The sequence below is a fragment of the Oryx dammah genome, unplaced genomic scaffold (genome assembly GCF_014754425.2).
Source record: "Oryx dammah isolate SB20612 unplaced genomic scaffold, SCBI_Odam_1.1 HiC_scaffold_8, whole genome shotgun sequence".
Taxonomy (NCBI): Eukaryota; Metazoa; Chordata; class Mammalia; order Artiodactyla; family Bovidae; genus Oryx; species Oryx dammah.
Genome location: NW_024070192.1, coordinates 34,167,981 through 34,181,165, shown reverse-complemented (window position 1 = coordinate 34,181,165; position 13,185 = coordinate 34,167,981). Strand labels below are relative to the sequence as shown.

General features: G+C 44.5%; 1 protein-coding gene across 5 annotated transcripts in view; it reads left to right on the top strand.

Moving 5' to 3' along the window:
* NDEL1 (nudE neurodevelopment protein 1 like 1) overlaps positions 1-11,943 on the top strand; it is a 47,938-nt gene extending 35,995 nt beyond the window's left edge. For 3 of the 5 annotated variants that reach the window (XM_040243392.1, XM_040243391.1, XM_040243390.1), the window contains 2 exons: positions 3,351-3,502; positions 9,933-11,943. In XM_040243392.1, the coding sequence (XP_040099326.1) occupies positions 3,351-3,502; positions 9,933-10,026 (246 nt within the window). In that variant the 3' untranslated portion in view covers positions 10,027-11,943. Of the gene's footprint in view, positions 1-3,350; positions 3,503-6,597; positions 6,633-9,932 lie in introns of all 5 variants that reach the window. The other 2 variants (XM_040243394.1, XM_040243393.1) reach the window with 1 other exon arrangement.
* Positions 11,944-13,185: the final 1,242 nt, after the last annotated feature.

Genomic DNA, 13,185 nt, shown 5'->3' with positions numbered 1-13,185 from the left:
GACTCTTTGCAAGCCCATGGACTGCAGCATGCCAGGCCTCCCTTTCCATCCCCAACTCCCGAAGCTTGCTCAAACTCATGTCCATTGAGTCAGTGATGCCATCCAGCCATCTCATCCTCTGTCATCCTCTTCTCATGCCCTCAATTTTTCCCAGCGTCAGGGTCTTTTCCAGTGAGTCAGTTCTTCGCATCAGGTGACCAAAGTATTGGAGCTTCAGCTGTCATTGTTTCCACTGTTTCCCCATCTATTTGCCATGAAGTGATGGGCCCAGATACCATGATCTTAGTTTTTTAAATGTTGAGTTTTAAGTCAGCTTTTTCACTCTCCTTTTTCACTTTTATCAAGAGGCTCTTTAGTTCCTCTTCACTTTCTGCCATAAGGGTGTTGTCATCTGGGTATCTGAGGTTATTGATGTTTCTCCCGACAATGTTGATTCCAGCTTGTGCTTCATCCTGCCCGGCATTTCACATGATGTTCACTGCATATAAGTTAAGCAGGATGACAATGTACAGCCTTGACGTAGTTCTTTCCCAATTTGGCCAATCTGTTGTTCCATGTCTGGTTCTAACTGTTAACTTCTTGACCTGCATGTAGATTTCTCAGGAGGTAAGTAAGGTGATCTGGTATTCCCATCTCTTTAAGAATTCTTCACAGGAGGCTTTGGTGTAGTCAGTAAAGCAGAAATAGATGTTTTTCTGGAACTCTCTTGCTTTTTCTGTGATCCAGTGGATGTTGGCAATTTGATCTCTGTTTCCTCTGTGTAATGTGTAATATGTGCTGGATGAAGCACAAGCTGGAATCAAAATTGCTGGGAGAAATATCAGTAACCTCAGATACACAGAAAGTGAAGAACTAAAGAGCCTCTTGTTGAAAGTGAAAGAGGAGAGTGAAAAAGCTGGCTGGAAACAGTGGCTGACTTTATTTTTTTGGGCTCCAAAAGCACTACAGATGGTGACTGCAGCCATGAAATTAAAAGACTCTTACTCCTTGGAAGGAAAGTTACGACCAACCTAGACAGCATAGTAAAAAGCAGAGACATTACTTTGTCAACAAAGGTCCGTCTGGTCAAGGCTATGGTTTTTCCAGTAGTCATGTATGGATGTGAGAGTTGGACTATAAAGAAAGCTGAGCACAGAAGAATTGATGCTTTTGAACTGTGGTGTTGGAGAAGACTCTGGAGAGTCCTTTGAATTGCAAGGAGATCCAACCAGTCCATCCTAAAGGAAATCAGTCCTGAATATTCATTGGAAGGACTGATGGTGAGTCTGAAGCTCCAATACTTTGGCCACCTGATGTGAAGAACTGACTCATTTGAAAAGACCCTGATGCTGGGAAATATTGAAGGTGGGAGAAGGGGACGACAGAGGATGAGATGGCTGGATGGCATCACAGACTCAATGGACAGAGTTTGAGTGAACTCCGGGAGTTGGTGACGGACAGGGAGGCCTGGCGTGCTGCGGTTCATGGGGTCGCAAAGAATCGGACACGACTGAGCGACAGAAGTGAACTGAACTGAATGTGTGATATATATAAACGTTAGATATACATAGTTTATATCTAACATTTATTTATTACACATTACACAATTTTTTAACCTTAAAAGCAAAAATAAAAGCAGTTATTCTTTCCTTCTACCCTGTGTCCCTCTTTAACTTTCAGTTTGTCTCTTTCCTTCCCAGCCAAGCTTCTGAGAGCTTGTCTCCATGTATTTATTGTTAGCATTTGTGACGGCATACTTGCTCCCCAGCTAGCCTCGTCTGGGTTCTTGTTTACTGCTCACTCCACTCAAGTTGCTCATTGATGATTTCAGCGCTGTCAAATCCAGTGGATGCTGCTCTGTCCTCATTTTACTTGAAACTTTTTTTTTTTTTTTTGAAATGCCTACTTTCCTCTGCTCTTCTGATGACGTATCACGTCTGCCTTGCATCTTCCTGCCCATTCCTCTTTGTCATCTTGTTGCCCCTTCATCTGCCTGCCCTTTCAGTATTGACTTTACTCGGAGTAGTTCTGACCTTAATTTTCTGATTATCTCCTTCATAGCCATGATTTCATCTCCTACTTGGTGTGGATATTGTCTTAAATCTGATTTCTAGGCCATTGTTTTTGAGTGCCAGGCCCAGTACTTGTATTAGGTTGTCTCACTGATGCCTCAGATACAACTTGTACCTATTATATGATAGATCCTCATCTAATATCTGAATGAATGTTTTGAATATAGTAAATTAATGGCTCTCAATTTTTACTGTGTATGTGTCTGTTTAATAAGATGCTGAAAAAATGTATATTTAGAGCTTATCCAACCTCTTTTCCTTCTTTTGTTATTTTACTGAGTCATGGTGCTGTTGTTTTAGGAAAGGAGGAGAGAAGGAAGTTTCAGTCTGTTTTTGTTGCTGTTTATTAATAGCTCCTACTGAAATTATGGGAGGATGGTTCTCAGAGTGAAATATGTTAGCTGTGGATTTAATTTACCAGTGCATTCCAAATCCCTTAGTGTCAAGGATAATAGGATTGGAGTGTTCTTTGCCCTTTTTTTTCCCTCATGGATTATAATCCCCTTCCTTCTCTCTCTCTTTTTTGCAAGGAGAGGGGTTTGATTTGGCAAAGTGTTTGTGGGAAGGGGGAGTTAGTGATACTTGTGTGTGATGGAAATTGATGGGAAACTTCTCTTCGTGTCATCTGTTGGTTTGTTGAGGCTGGCACTGGCCAGGTGTTGTGGTGACAGGTGCTAAGCAGGCACTCAATTTAGAGGTAAATGCTAAAGGGCTGGTGTCATTTTCAAATGAATTAAATTATAGGCAGAGGACATAGACGTTTTACAGTGTGCTCTCAGAAGCAGAATAGAATTTAACTTCACATGAGGCGTTGTAAATGCACTTATCCATTCTGATACACTAGAAACTAACGTGAAGCCCTGAATAAAGAATTGGCCGCTTAAAAAAGTCCTCAATTGATGTTTTTATGTTTTTTGTAATGTTTGCTTCCAAAACATATGCACACACCCAACCAGCCAACCAGCAGTCCAGAGGTCAGAGGGAAAACAGTGGATTAGGGCCAAGGGACCTGGGATCCATCTCTATCTACTGTGCCACGTTTCTCTTAGTTGTAAGGTGAGGATTATATCTGTGTCCCTCAATAATACCGAGAGGGATAAATATTCTGAGTTCATTAGAAAGGGAGCCAGCATGAATATCCCTTCTTCCTACTAGAAAGGTGATTGATAATGGCTTAAATTGCCACCATTACCAACTGAGAGAATAAAGTTTGAGTCTTGAAATAGAAATGGTTTGAAATGCAAATTTTTATGTGCAGCTACTATTTTGACAACCTAATCATTCCTTCTTCCTTTTTAGGCTTTAGAATCCAAATTAGCAGCTTGCAGGAATTTTGCAAAGGACCAAGCATCACGAAAATCCTATATTTCAGGGAATGTTAACTGTGGGGTGATGAACAGCAATGGCACGAAGTTCTCTCGATCAGGGCACACATCTTTCTTCGACAAAGGGTAAGTTTTGGAAATTCTAAATGTTAATTTTTGGGTTAGTGAAGTTGCGTATTATTTAGTGAGTTTATTGAACTTTGAAAACATAAACTCAGTTTGATAAATCTACCTGAATGAAATGTTATCATTCAGATCTTAGGGGATGTGAAGTCTGTTATTGTCTTCTAGTCCCCGTGGAGTCTGTTGCCCTGGGAACCCTGACTCTGAAGCTTCTGTCCTGGGAAGCAGACTCTGAAAGGCAGCCAGGGATTAAAGATGAATGTGATATGGTCTTTGTGTTTTCTCAAGGTGCTTGCAGGATAGTAGACTATCTTGGCAAATATTTGCTAAGAGTAGAAGAGAACATGGTGATCACGTTATTTGTGAACTCTTCAACAAACCTTCTGTCTGAAGATTTTAGAAAAAATATGACCACTGGATCAAGTACAGTTTAGGACATAAGAAGTTTTGTAGGATGTGAAGATATTTTGGGGGGAATTGAGAATTAAGAAATTGTCATAAGATTAAAGCAGCAATACATTATTAATGCAAAAAAATTTTTGCTGCAGAATATATAAAGTAAAAATACATGTCATCTGTTTTCACACTATTTTTGCATCTTTACAGTTATTCATGTATTCATCTATACAGTTAAGCACGTAAAATCATCTTATGCATCTGCTCTGCTTTTAAAAACTTATGAGATACCTTAAATACTGCTTGCAACATGCCTATGGTGACTGATAACTGCCAGTAGCTTTCTGTGTCAGTACATATTGTTCTGCTTCAATTAAAGGAAAAAAAAACACAAAACACTGCATGGTTATACTGTTGTATGGATGTGCCTTGGTCTAGGTAACTGGTTAGAGCCTGTGGTCTGGAATGCTGACCTTGGGACTTAAGGTGGCTGGCAGTGGAATTAGCTGAGGCGCCAGTGGTCTGTGTCTCTACTTTGAGTTAGAGGAGCCATAGGTCCTTGTTCTGTGAAAGCAATATAGAAATCTTCATAGTTACCTAAAGGAACTTATATTTTCTGCTTTCCTCAGTGATGGTGGTACATTTGTAGAGAACCTGATTTTTTTAAAAATTTATTTTATATTGGACTATAGCCGATTAACAGTGTTGTGATAGTTTTAGGTGGACAGCAAAGGGACTGGACCATACATATACATACGTCCATTCTCCCCCAGTGGAGGACCTGATTTGATATGTAGTCCACTCTATAAAGCTTTTTGTTCGTCCTTGCGGAGTGGAGTATTCTGGTTTCTGTCTCTCTCTCAAGAATTCTACCTCAAAGTACATGTATTTCATTAGGGAGCATATTCTCAAATAATATATAAATCAGGGCTTTCTTTATACAGATTTCATTAAAAGCCCATTCTAAAATGTCAACATATAAATCAGAGTTTTATTCTAACCACTGGGGCTCCCCAGTGGTGGTAGGAATAAAATTAATATTCCTTAGGTTTAGGAGTTTCAGGCAGCCATTGAGGAGTGCCATTTTTATACTATAATGGTAAGTGTGAAATAAAAAGGTAGATATATTTACATAGAAGTGGCATTTTCCCAGAACAATACAGGGAAAGTTTAAGGAAGTCTTTATGAGTGTTGGAAATAGTGCCTAATGATTTTTCCTGGAGCTTATAACTACTTCCAAACAGTAGTTATTCGTCTGTCTGGAATATTTCTTAATGGGCCGTAGGCCCCTTGTAATGTAAGAAGAGGCAAAACTGTAAATAGATTGATCTGGCAGATGCCTTTGCAAAAAAATAGTCCTTAGAATAGTCATGACGAAGGAGGCATAATATCATCAGTTCAGGCTCACCATTCTGTCTTCTTACCAGGGCAGTGATTGCCCAGAGAGGAACTCAGTCTAGGCAGATGGCAGAGGATTCAGGGTCACCTGAAACCAGGAGGGCCCCTGGGCACTGTGACAGAGCCCCTGAAGATCCTAGGTGTGGGATGGGCTTTATGTCCTGGGCTGAACCTGGAAATATGCTTCTTGATAGAAATAGATACAGATGGTGTTCAGGATTGTGGAGGACCTGGTTAAACAGTACAGATTTTTAATTTTACTCTATTAACAATAAATATTTTTTGTGGACTGGCCTTTTCTTAAGTGTTGAGTTGGTATGGTAAACACACTCAAATATGAACCTATTATTGCTCGAGTTGTGTGTATCTAGTTGCCATCTTCCTGAGGATAACTCTTGTGTGGGTTTTGCAGTGCTTACTTCCTTGATCCTTTGCTTTGGCTCTGGCTTCTTTCTGGCCTGCCTGGCTTTTTACCTCTGGCCTTCCTTCCTGCTGACCTAGCAACTAGATAAAAACCATGATGGCTTATACCTGCTGCAAAAGGAAGGGGTAAATATCCCCACTCCCAACGCCATTATTGCATCTAACTGGTTGAAAGAAAAAGTGCCAGTTCTGGCAGAAGCGTAGCTTGTAGTTTCAGCATGAGAAGAAGCTTTTCATTGGAGAAAAAGCCTTTGGCTCCAGAAGTTGCCTGGCATACCTCTCACTCCTAAGGAGTCTGTCTGTGGCACTGTTAACTGTAGTTTTCCTGATGCTCCTAGGAGCCCACAGAAACGTTGTTTGGGAGAGTTGGTTTGCATGCGTGTGCAAGTATGTGAGTGTACGTGTATGCACTGTGCCCTCTTGCCTCCCACAGAATCCTCAGATGGGGTGAGTCTTGACCACATAAACATAAAGCCTTGTTATATATTGCTTTATGGGTTCTGAAAATATGGTGTAAGTTCTGGTTAGTGGAGGGCGTGATTGGGAGTCAGGATTTTATCTAGTCTGTGTTGATGTCACCAGTTCCTAAAATGTGGGTCGCTGGGCCTGTTTCTCCCTGTGTTGCTTTGCTTCCTCCAACCTGTACCAGCTGTTCACATCACTCATCCATAAAGACACTAGTTCACAGGTAGCACAGCTACTTGAGTTCCCCCAAAGATGTTCTTTTTCCTCCATAGCTTTTGTTCAGTTTCTTCTGCCCTAATTTTGTAAGCCAGCGTGATTTCTTTCAGGCTCTGTGTAGGTGAGCGTAGACAAATTTTAGGGCATAGTGTGAAAATAGTATTGTATTACCGTTTAATGTTTTTTCCTTTTTTTATTAGGCAAGAAAAAGTCATATTTCCCACGTTGTTCATGGGTAACTGAATTTGTTTGCTGTGCTCTTTCATTCTTAATCATGGTGTGTGGTGGAAGACGCATTCACATTAACAAACGGGTTTACTGACTGCATGGGGCTGACTCTGCTTTAACCAGCTTCCAGCCTATGAGTGAACTTGCAAGTTCTTGTTTGGTTTGACTGTGTACATTATTTCTAGTTCAGCTGTGCAAACAAAAACAAGCGATTGGTAGTGGTCTCGGGGCGGTTGTGAATGGGCTGATGTACTCCTGTACAGGGTGCTGTAGAGAGGACGCCAGCAGTCTGGGGTGGGGGTCAGGGTCACTGCCAGGTTCTGGGACCACATTTGACTGCCTCCATGGGCCTGGGGTGCTTCCTGTTACCTGTGTCTTCTGTTTTCTCAGCACTGGTGATAGTGGATTCTTGCTGTGTGGGGCCTCACCTCTGTGCTCATGCTTGTGTTCCTCAGGAAAGTGGAGTGGTAGCTGGGGACATGTGTGTAAAATCTACCTTCCTTTTGAGGAACGTATGTTTTAGTTGCAGAGCCTGGGGTGAGGACTGGAGCTACGCTGGGCTTCCATTTCTCCTTCTAACTGGATGGACGGGTCTGGAGGTGGCCTGTCTCCTCTCCTGAACTAGCTGTAGCGCCTCTGTTCCTTTTCTCTCCTGCCCTCTCAGGTGAACTGTTCTTGCTCTAGCAGATTTAGTCCCCAGGCTTTATCTATATTGTGTTAATTTTATTGTCCTCCCGACCAGCTTCTAAACCCTTCTTTTAGTTCTTCTGTTGCCATTTACAGCTGACCTTCATTCCTTGTCTTAGCTGTGTTTTCTATTTTTCAGACTCTTAAACTAGATTTTCATGGTAAGATCATGAAATTTCATAGCTTCTGGAACCCTTTTTACATAGATGATTCCCAGATCTGTATCTCCATCTTTGCCCATTCTTTCTCCGTTCGGTCCTGTGTTGTCCACTGGGACATTTCCCTTCGGCTTTTTTGCTGCTCTCTGAGACCAAATGTGGTGAGTATGGAGGTGTTTCTTCTCTCAGAAACCTTTCCTCATTGCACACTTTGCAGTTTCCTCAAGGGACTTCACCAGACTGAGAATTCTCCCTCTGGGTTCAGCTTCCTTCTGGTCTTTTACTTACTACTTCTTAACTCAGAGAAGTCCTAGTGAGAACCCTGCTGGATTGTTATTCTCTCTTCCACCCAACTTTCAGAGTCAGAATTCTGATTTCCAGCCACACAGGGAAGCTACTTACTTAGTTTCTTGGTTTCTTTTCATATTTTGGATTACACTGTGTATTTTTCCTATTAGAGTTGACCTGCATTGGGAGCACCAAGTTGGTTGCTCATGGAGCTTCTCGGACGTCCTTGGGTGGGAGGAGGCTGGGAAAGGATGCTGGCCTGGGTATGCGGAGGCAGGTTGTGAGCCCAGGTCCCCAGTGACAGGCTCACGGGATGAGCTTGGTGAACAGTGGACCTTCTGTTTTTATTTCCTTGGCAATATAACAGTGGGGATGAACTTGACATTCTTTAAAGGTCCATTGTGCTTGAAAATGCAGAAAGCTCAGTTCTAAACCTACATGTGGGGCCATCCTCAAATTTGCTGCTTTTGCCCGCCCTGTGGAACAGGGGTCAGGTTCTTCTCAGTACCCAGCAGTGTTTCCTTCTGCCAAGTTTTGGGGGCTGTCTAGCCATGCCTGCTGCCGTGCTCTGACAGGCTGGGAATCTGATGGTCAGTGTTCGGGGCTGAAACTCTTTGTGAGGCTGCCTAGTTTTCCCTGAGGTTCTAGGAGAGGCAGGCATCAGGGCTCGGGGACCAAGCAAACAAATGACAGGCTGCTTCTGCGAGCGCAACAATGGCATATAGAGTCTCTGTCCCCAGAAAAGAGGGACAGGCACTTAGTTTTGGGAGGATGGAGAGGGATGATTTCAAGTTTTCAAATGTGATGAAGCTCAAAGATCAGACCTCCCCAACCCAAAGAGAGAAGAGGAAATTCTGAGTGTGCATCACTGAGGTGGGGAGAGAGAACCCTTGTCAGAGCTCCTCCCATTGCTCTTGGCCTGTGTGGGTGGCTTGATTTCTAACTCAAAATCTACACTCAGGTTTGTTTCTTCAGATGTGAACTGTTTCTTCAGAGTAGTCAAGGGTCATTAGTCCAGTCTCTTTGCATGCCTGTTTCTCCATGAGATTACCCTCACCTCCGCCGTGTATGAAACCGTCATCTTGGTGGCGAATGTGTGTCTGTGTTTTGTTTTGTTTCAGAGAATCTCTGTCCATGAGTCTATATATTCAACTTCCTGGGCCCCTCAGATGAGTAGGCCAGTGCGGACAGTGGTGGGCACGTGTGGGGCAGTTCGGCCCCTTGCAGTTGGCTGCATCTCCCAGGCTGTGAATGAGACCCATTTCCCTAGGAAGTTTTTCAGTATGGAAGGGCTGCAGTGGCTTCCTGAGAGGGGTTCCAGGCCTTGCACGCACTCCCTCACACCTTCCTGCGGCTGCACTGCCCGGTGGCTGGGGCGGGGCAGGGTCCTGGCTGCGGGCACTTATGTGGGCGGGGCTGGTGTCTCCTGAGCCTGCAGAGAAGCGTCCCCATCTGGCTTGCTTGCTGAACCATCTAAAAAAGTTATTTTTCTCCCCCTTATTTAAGATATTCATGTACATTGTAGGAGATTTGGAAAACAAAAAAGTACAAAGTAGTAGATAAAATTTACCCACAACTCAGAGGGAAGAAAAGTAACTACTGTTAAATTTTCCTTTTATGATATATGTGAGTGTGTGTGTATGAGTGCCCGCATCCTCACACATTCTAGATTTAGCTCTGTGGATAGCAATGTCTAGCTATATAAGGGGTTATAGCCCAGAACGTATGCTGTTAATTTTTTTCTTCATATTGTTGAGCATATCCAGTTTGGTAACCTGCTGCTTTTTCCACCTAGCATTAATTGCATTCGGAATATTTCCCATGCTGTTAAGAACTCTGAAATGTATTTTTAAAGGCCATGTAATATTTCACTGGTTGTACACTTTTTAGCTGGTTCCCTACTGGTAGACATTTAACCTTCTCTGTTGGGAAGTGAGTCAGGGCTGCAGCCACCATGGCCAGTGTGATGAGGTTGCCGAGAAGAGAGTCATCCCATTGCTGTGGGACTGCGGGGTGCTCGATGCCGCGCTCTCCTTTGGGCCATCAGGATTCTCCTTGGGGCCAGGAAAAGGAATACTTGTAGAGAGCAGGTGAATTATGCTGTGTGTTGAGTGATTTTAAATGACAGTCTCTTTCTCTTCCCCTTCCCTTCTCCGCTCTGGTCACCCCCACAGGGCAGTAAACGGCTTTGACCCGGCTCCTCCTCCTCCTGGTCTGGGCTCCTCACGCCCGTCATCAGCACCGGGTATGCTGCCGCTCAGTGTGTGAGTGCCCGGCCTCCAGATGGGGGCTCCTGCCCCCCTCCAAGCACCAGGACACCCACGCCTCACCCCTCGGTGCCTGGGCCCAGCTCGTGCCCCTCCGCCCGCCTCCCCACGGCTGGCAGAGGGCAGGCTGCATGCAGTGGCGGCTGCTGGGCCCGGTCCGGCCCCAGGACTCTGCGCGATATCAATACTGGCTATTTTCTCTTCTCGCCGTAGTGCCGTTGGTTTCACATGATTGCACTTTTGTGGGTCACAAGGTGATACATGCGTGTATTACTCGGTCACTGGATGCAGAAGTACCCATTCATCACAGCATCTCCTAGCCCCGCCCTGCTGTACCGATAGGATTTAGTTGTGTTTAGGACATTGCAGATCTTCTAGAAGTTCTTCCCCAAATCAGGTCAACTTGTGGTCTCCTCCTGAGCTCTCAGCCAAGCGTCTCCAGTGCTGATGATCATGTGTTCCCCCCACCCCCCAGGTTGGGCCTGTGGATGGTGAAGAGTCAGGAAGGCCACTGAACTAGGGAGCATTTTCTGCACCTTCTGGTTTTACTTTCTCAGTTATCATTCCATAGACTTGCCTCCCTGAGCAGCCACAAAGGCCCGTCTGAGATAGCAGGAGCTTTGGGGCCTGGGTGCTCTCAGGGCTGGGCCCTGCTGTCTCCTCCTCCACTGCCTCAGACTTGGGGGAGGGGGTGGCGGCCGCCCCCCTTGGCAGCTCTCTGGTCCTTCAGTGAAATGACATCTTCAGAGCACTTTTGTTTTGTCTCCGGAGGGCCTGTCCCGTTGTGTAAGGGTTGCATGGCCTGATTCCAGGGGCCGGCTGGTGGCAGCTCTGGGGGGCAGACTGACCATAAGTGGTCCTCCCTGTGCATCCTTTGATTACTCTCATGCTGCATTTACTGTTTACATTTGTTTTATTGTACATAGGTTTGTAAACATTACTGCCTAAGATATTTGTATATAACTTGGGCTTTGTAGCTTTTATTTATTCAGAACTCATATGGCATGTTAAAGACTTATGATGGTGTCCTACTCCGGGCAGCTGTATAGGATCATCATGTGGTTAAAAAAAAAACTTCCCCTCGAAAAAATCTTTTAATGTGGAAACAATAAATTTCACAGAAAAAAAAAAAAAAAGGATTGAGGTTGCTTTATTTGGTTTCTGCCATCCTGCGAGAGAAGAGCCGGAGTGGAAGCCAGGTTCCAAGTTCACTTCTGTTCTGACACGGGACACAGGATGGACAGCAGCCACAGAACCAGGCATAGAAAATTCTTGTGGCCTCGTGATGTGTCTAATGTGCTGAGCAGATGTCTTCATGCTGATTTTTATCTTTTTTTTTTTAAATTGAAGTATGGTCCAATTTTACACAAATTACAGATAATACAGTATTGTGGTTCACAGTTTTTAAGTTATATTCCATTAATAGTTACTGTAGAATACAGACTGTATTCCCTGTGTTGTACAATACGTCCTTGTGGCTAATTTATTCCTCAGGATGACTCTGGGTTCTGGTTTCTGCTCTTAGCTGTGATTTCCGGGAGCAGCCTGAGAATGGCCCTGGCCTTGTGTGGACCTCTGGGAGGAAGGGCCTGGACTTTGAAGGAGATGACTTGCTAAGTCCTGGAGTAACTGCAGTGGGTCCGGGAGACTGGTCCTCTTGTTGGGCTGCTTTTTACAAAACGTGCTGGTATTCTGGGATCAGAGGTTACTTGGGTCTGGGCTTCTCTCCTCATCCCTTGATGGAACTTAAGGAACAAGTAAACTCTGGGGGTCTGTATGACTGTGTCAGATTCTGAGCTCTGCTTACAACAGAGAGCATAAACAGAATCGCTTTTGTCATTTTAAAACTATATGTAAATGAAAACTAAGTGATTCCAGTTTCTAAGTGAATAAACATTGAGGAGTAGGATATATTAAATTTTTTTTCTTCTGTCTGTCAGTTCGCCGGCAGGAATAGCTTCTCTGAGTTGTTCCTGGAGATTTTGTCATAAGCTGACCCACAAGAGATGCTCGCTCTCGTGTGTGTGTGTGTGTGTGTGTGTGTGCTCTGCCCAGCCCTGCTGGCTGAGAGTTGAGAACTCCAAGCCTCTCACTGACAGCAGTCTCCCAGCTTCTCTCTCGGCCACCATGGAAGGGCTGGATGAGGTCAGAGGTGTGAGACCGCCATCTCTGTGCAGGAGCTCCAGATGTAGCGCACAGCACACACAGCTGCTCTAGGTAAAGCGAAGATGCGTTCTGGAGCCTCAATCCTGGTCCCTGGCTCCCCAGCGACGTCTCAGTTCCTCCCCAGCTGTGGGCCCCTGGGATCATCGCACCAGAGGGCTCTGTCAGTTGTTATTCAGGCAGCGGCTGGGAGTGGGGACTGTGTGTTCTCTGATGTCACCACTTTTGCTTTGGGTCCAGGAGAGCACAGGCCAGGTCCCTGAAAGCATGGTGGAGTAGGCTGCCTGCTCACTTTGTGGGGGTGGAGTGGGAACTCCCTTGAAGCTCTGGTTTTGTTACAACTGTGGCACCATTGGCATATGACCCCCTGAGGAAGCTGCTTGATTCCTTGGGCTTCTTTCATCTTTCCAGGTCTTCCTCCACTTACAGTGGGACAATGTTCTGATAAATCCATTCATTGTAAGTTGAAAATGCATTTACTACATCTAACCCCCTGACCATCACAGCTTAGCCCTGTCTACCTTAAACATGCTCAGAACATTTGAATTAGCCTACAGTTGGGCAAAATCATCTAATACAAAGCCTGATAATAAAGTGTTGACTGTTGTATATAATTGATTGAATACTGTACTGAAAGTGAGAAATGGAATGGTCATCTTCGTGCAGAACGGCTGTCGTCATATCTGTCATGTGGCTGACTGGGAATTGCCCTGCCACTGTTGTGTGAGAGGATCGCACCGTGTATCGCTACCTGGGAGAAGATGAAAATCTAAAATTCATTGTGATTTCTATTGATTGTTTTGCTTTTGCATCATGGTAGAGTCAAAATATCTTTAAGTCAGACCATTGTAAGTCAGTGACCGTTGGGATCTGGCTCACTATGCTGCTTTGTACATGTTCACAGAGAGCCTTTGCTTCCCCGTCTGAAAGATCTGTGTATTGTTTGCCTATCTAATCTCCTCTGAGTGGGCCCTCCTCCTAGCGCTGCAGGATTGCC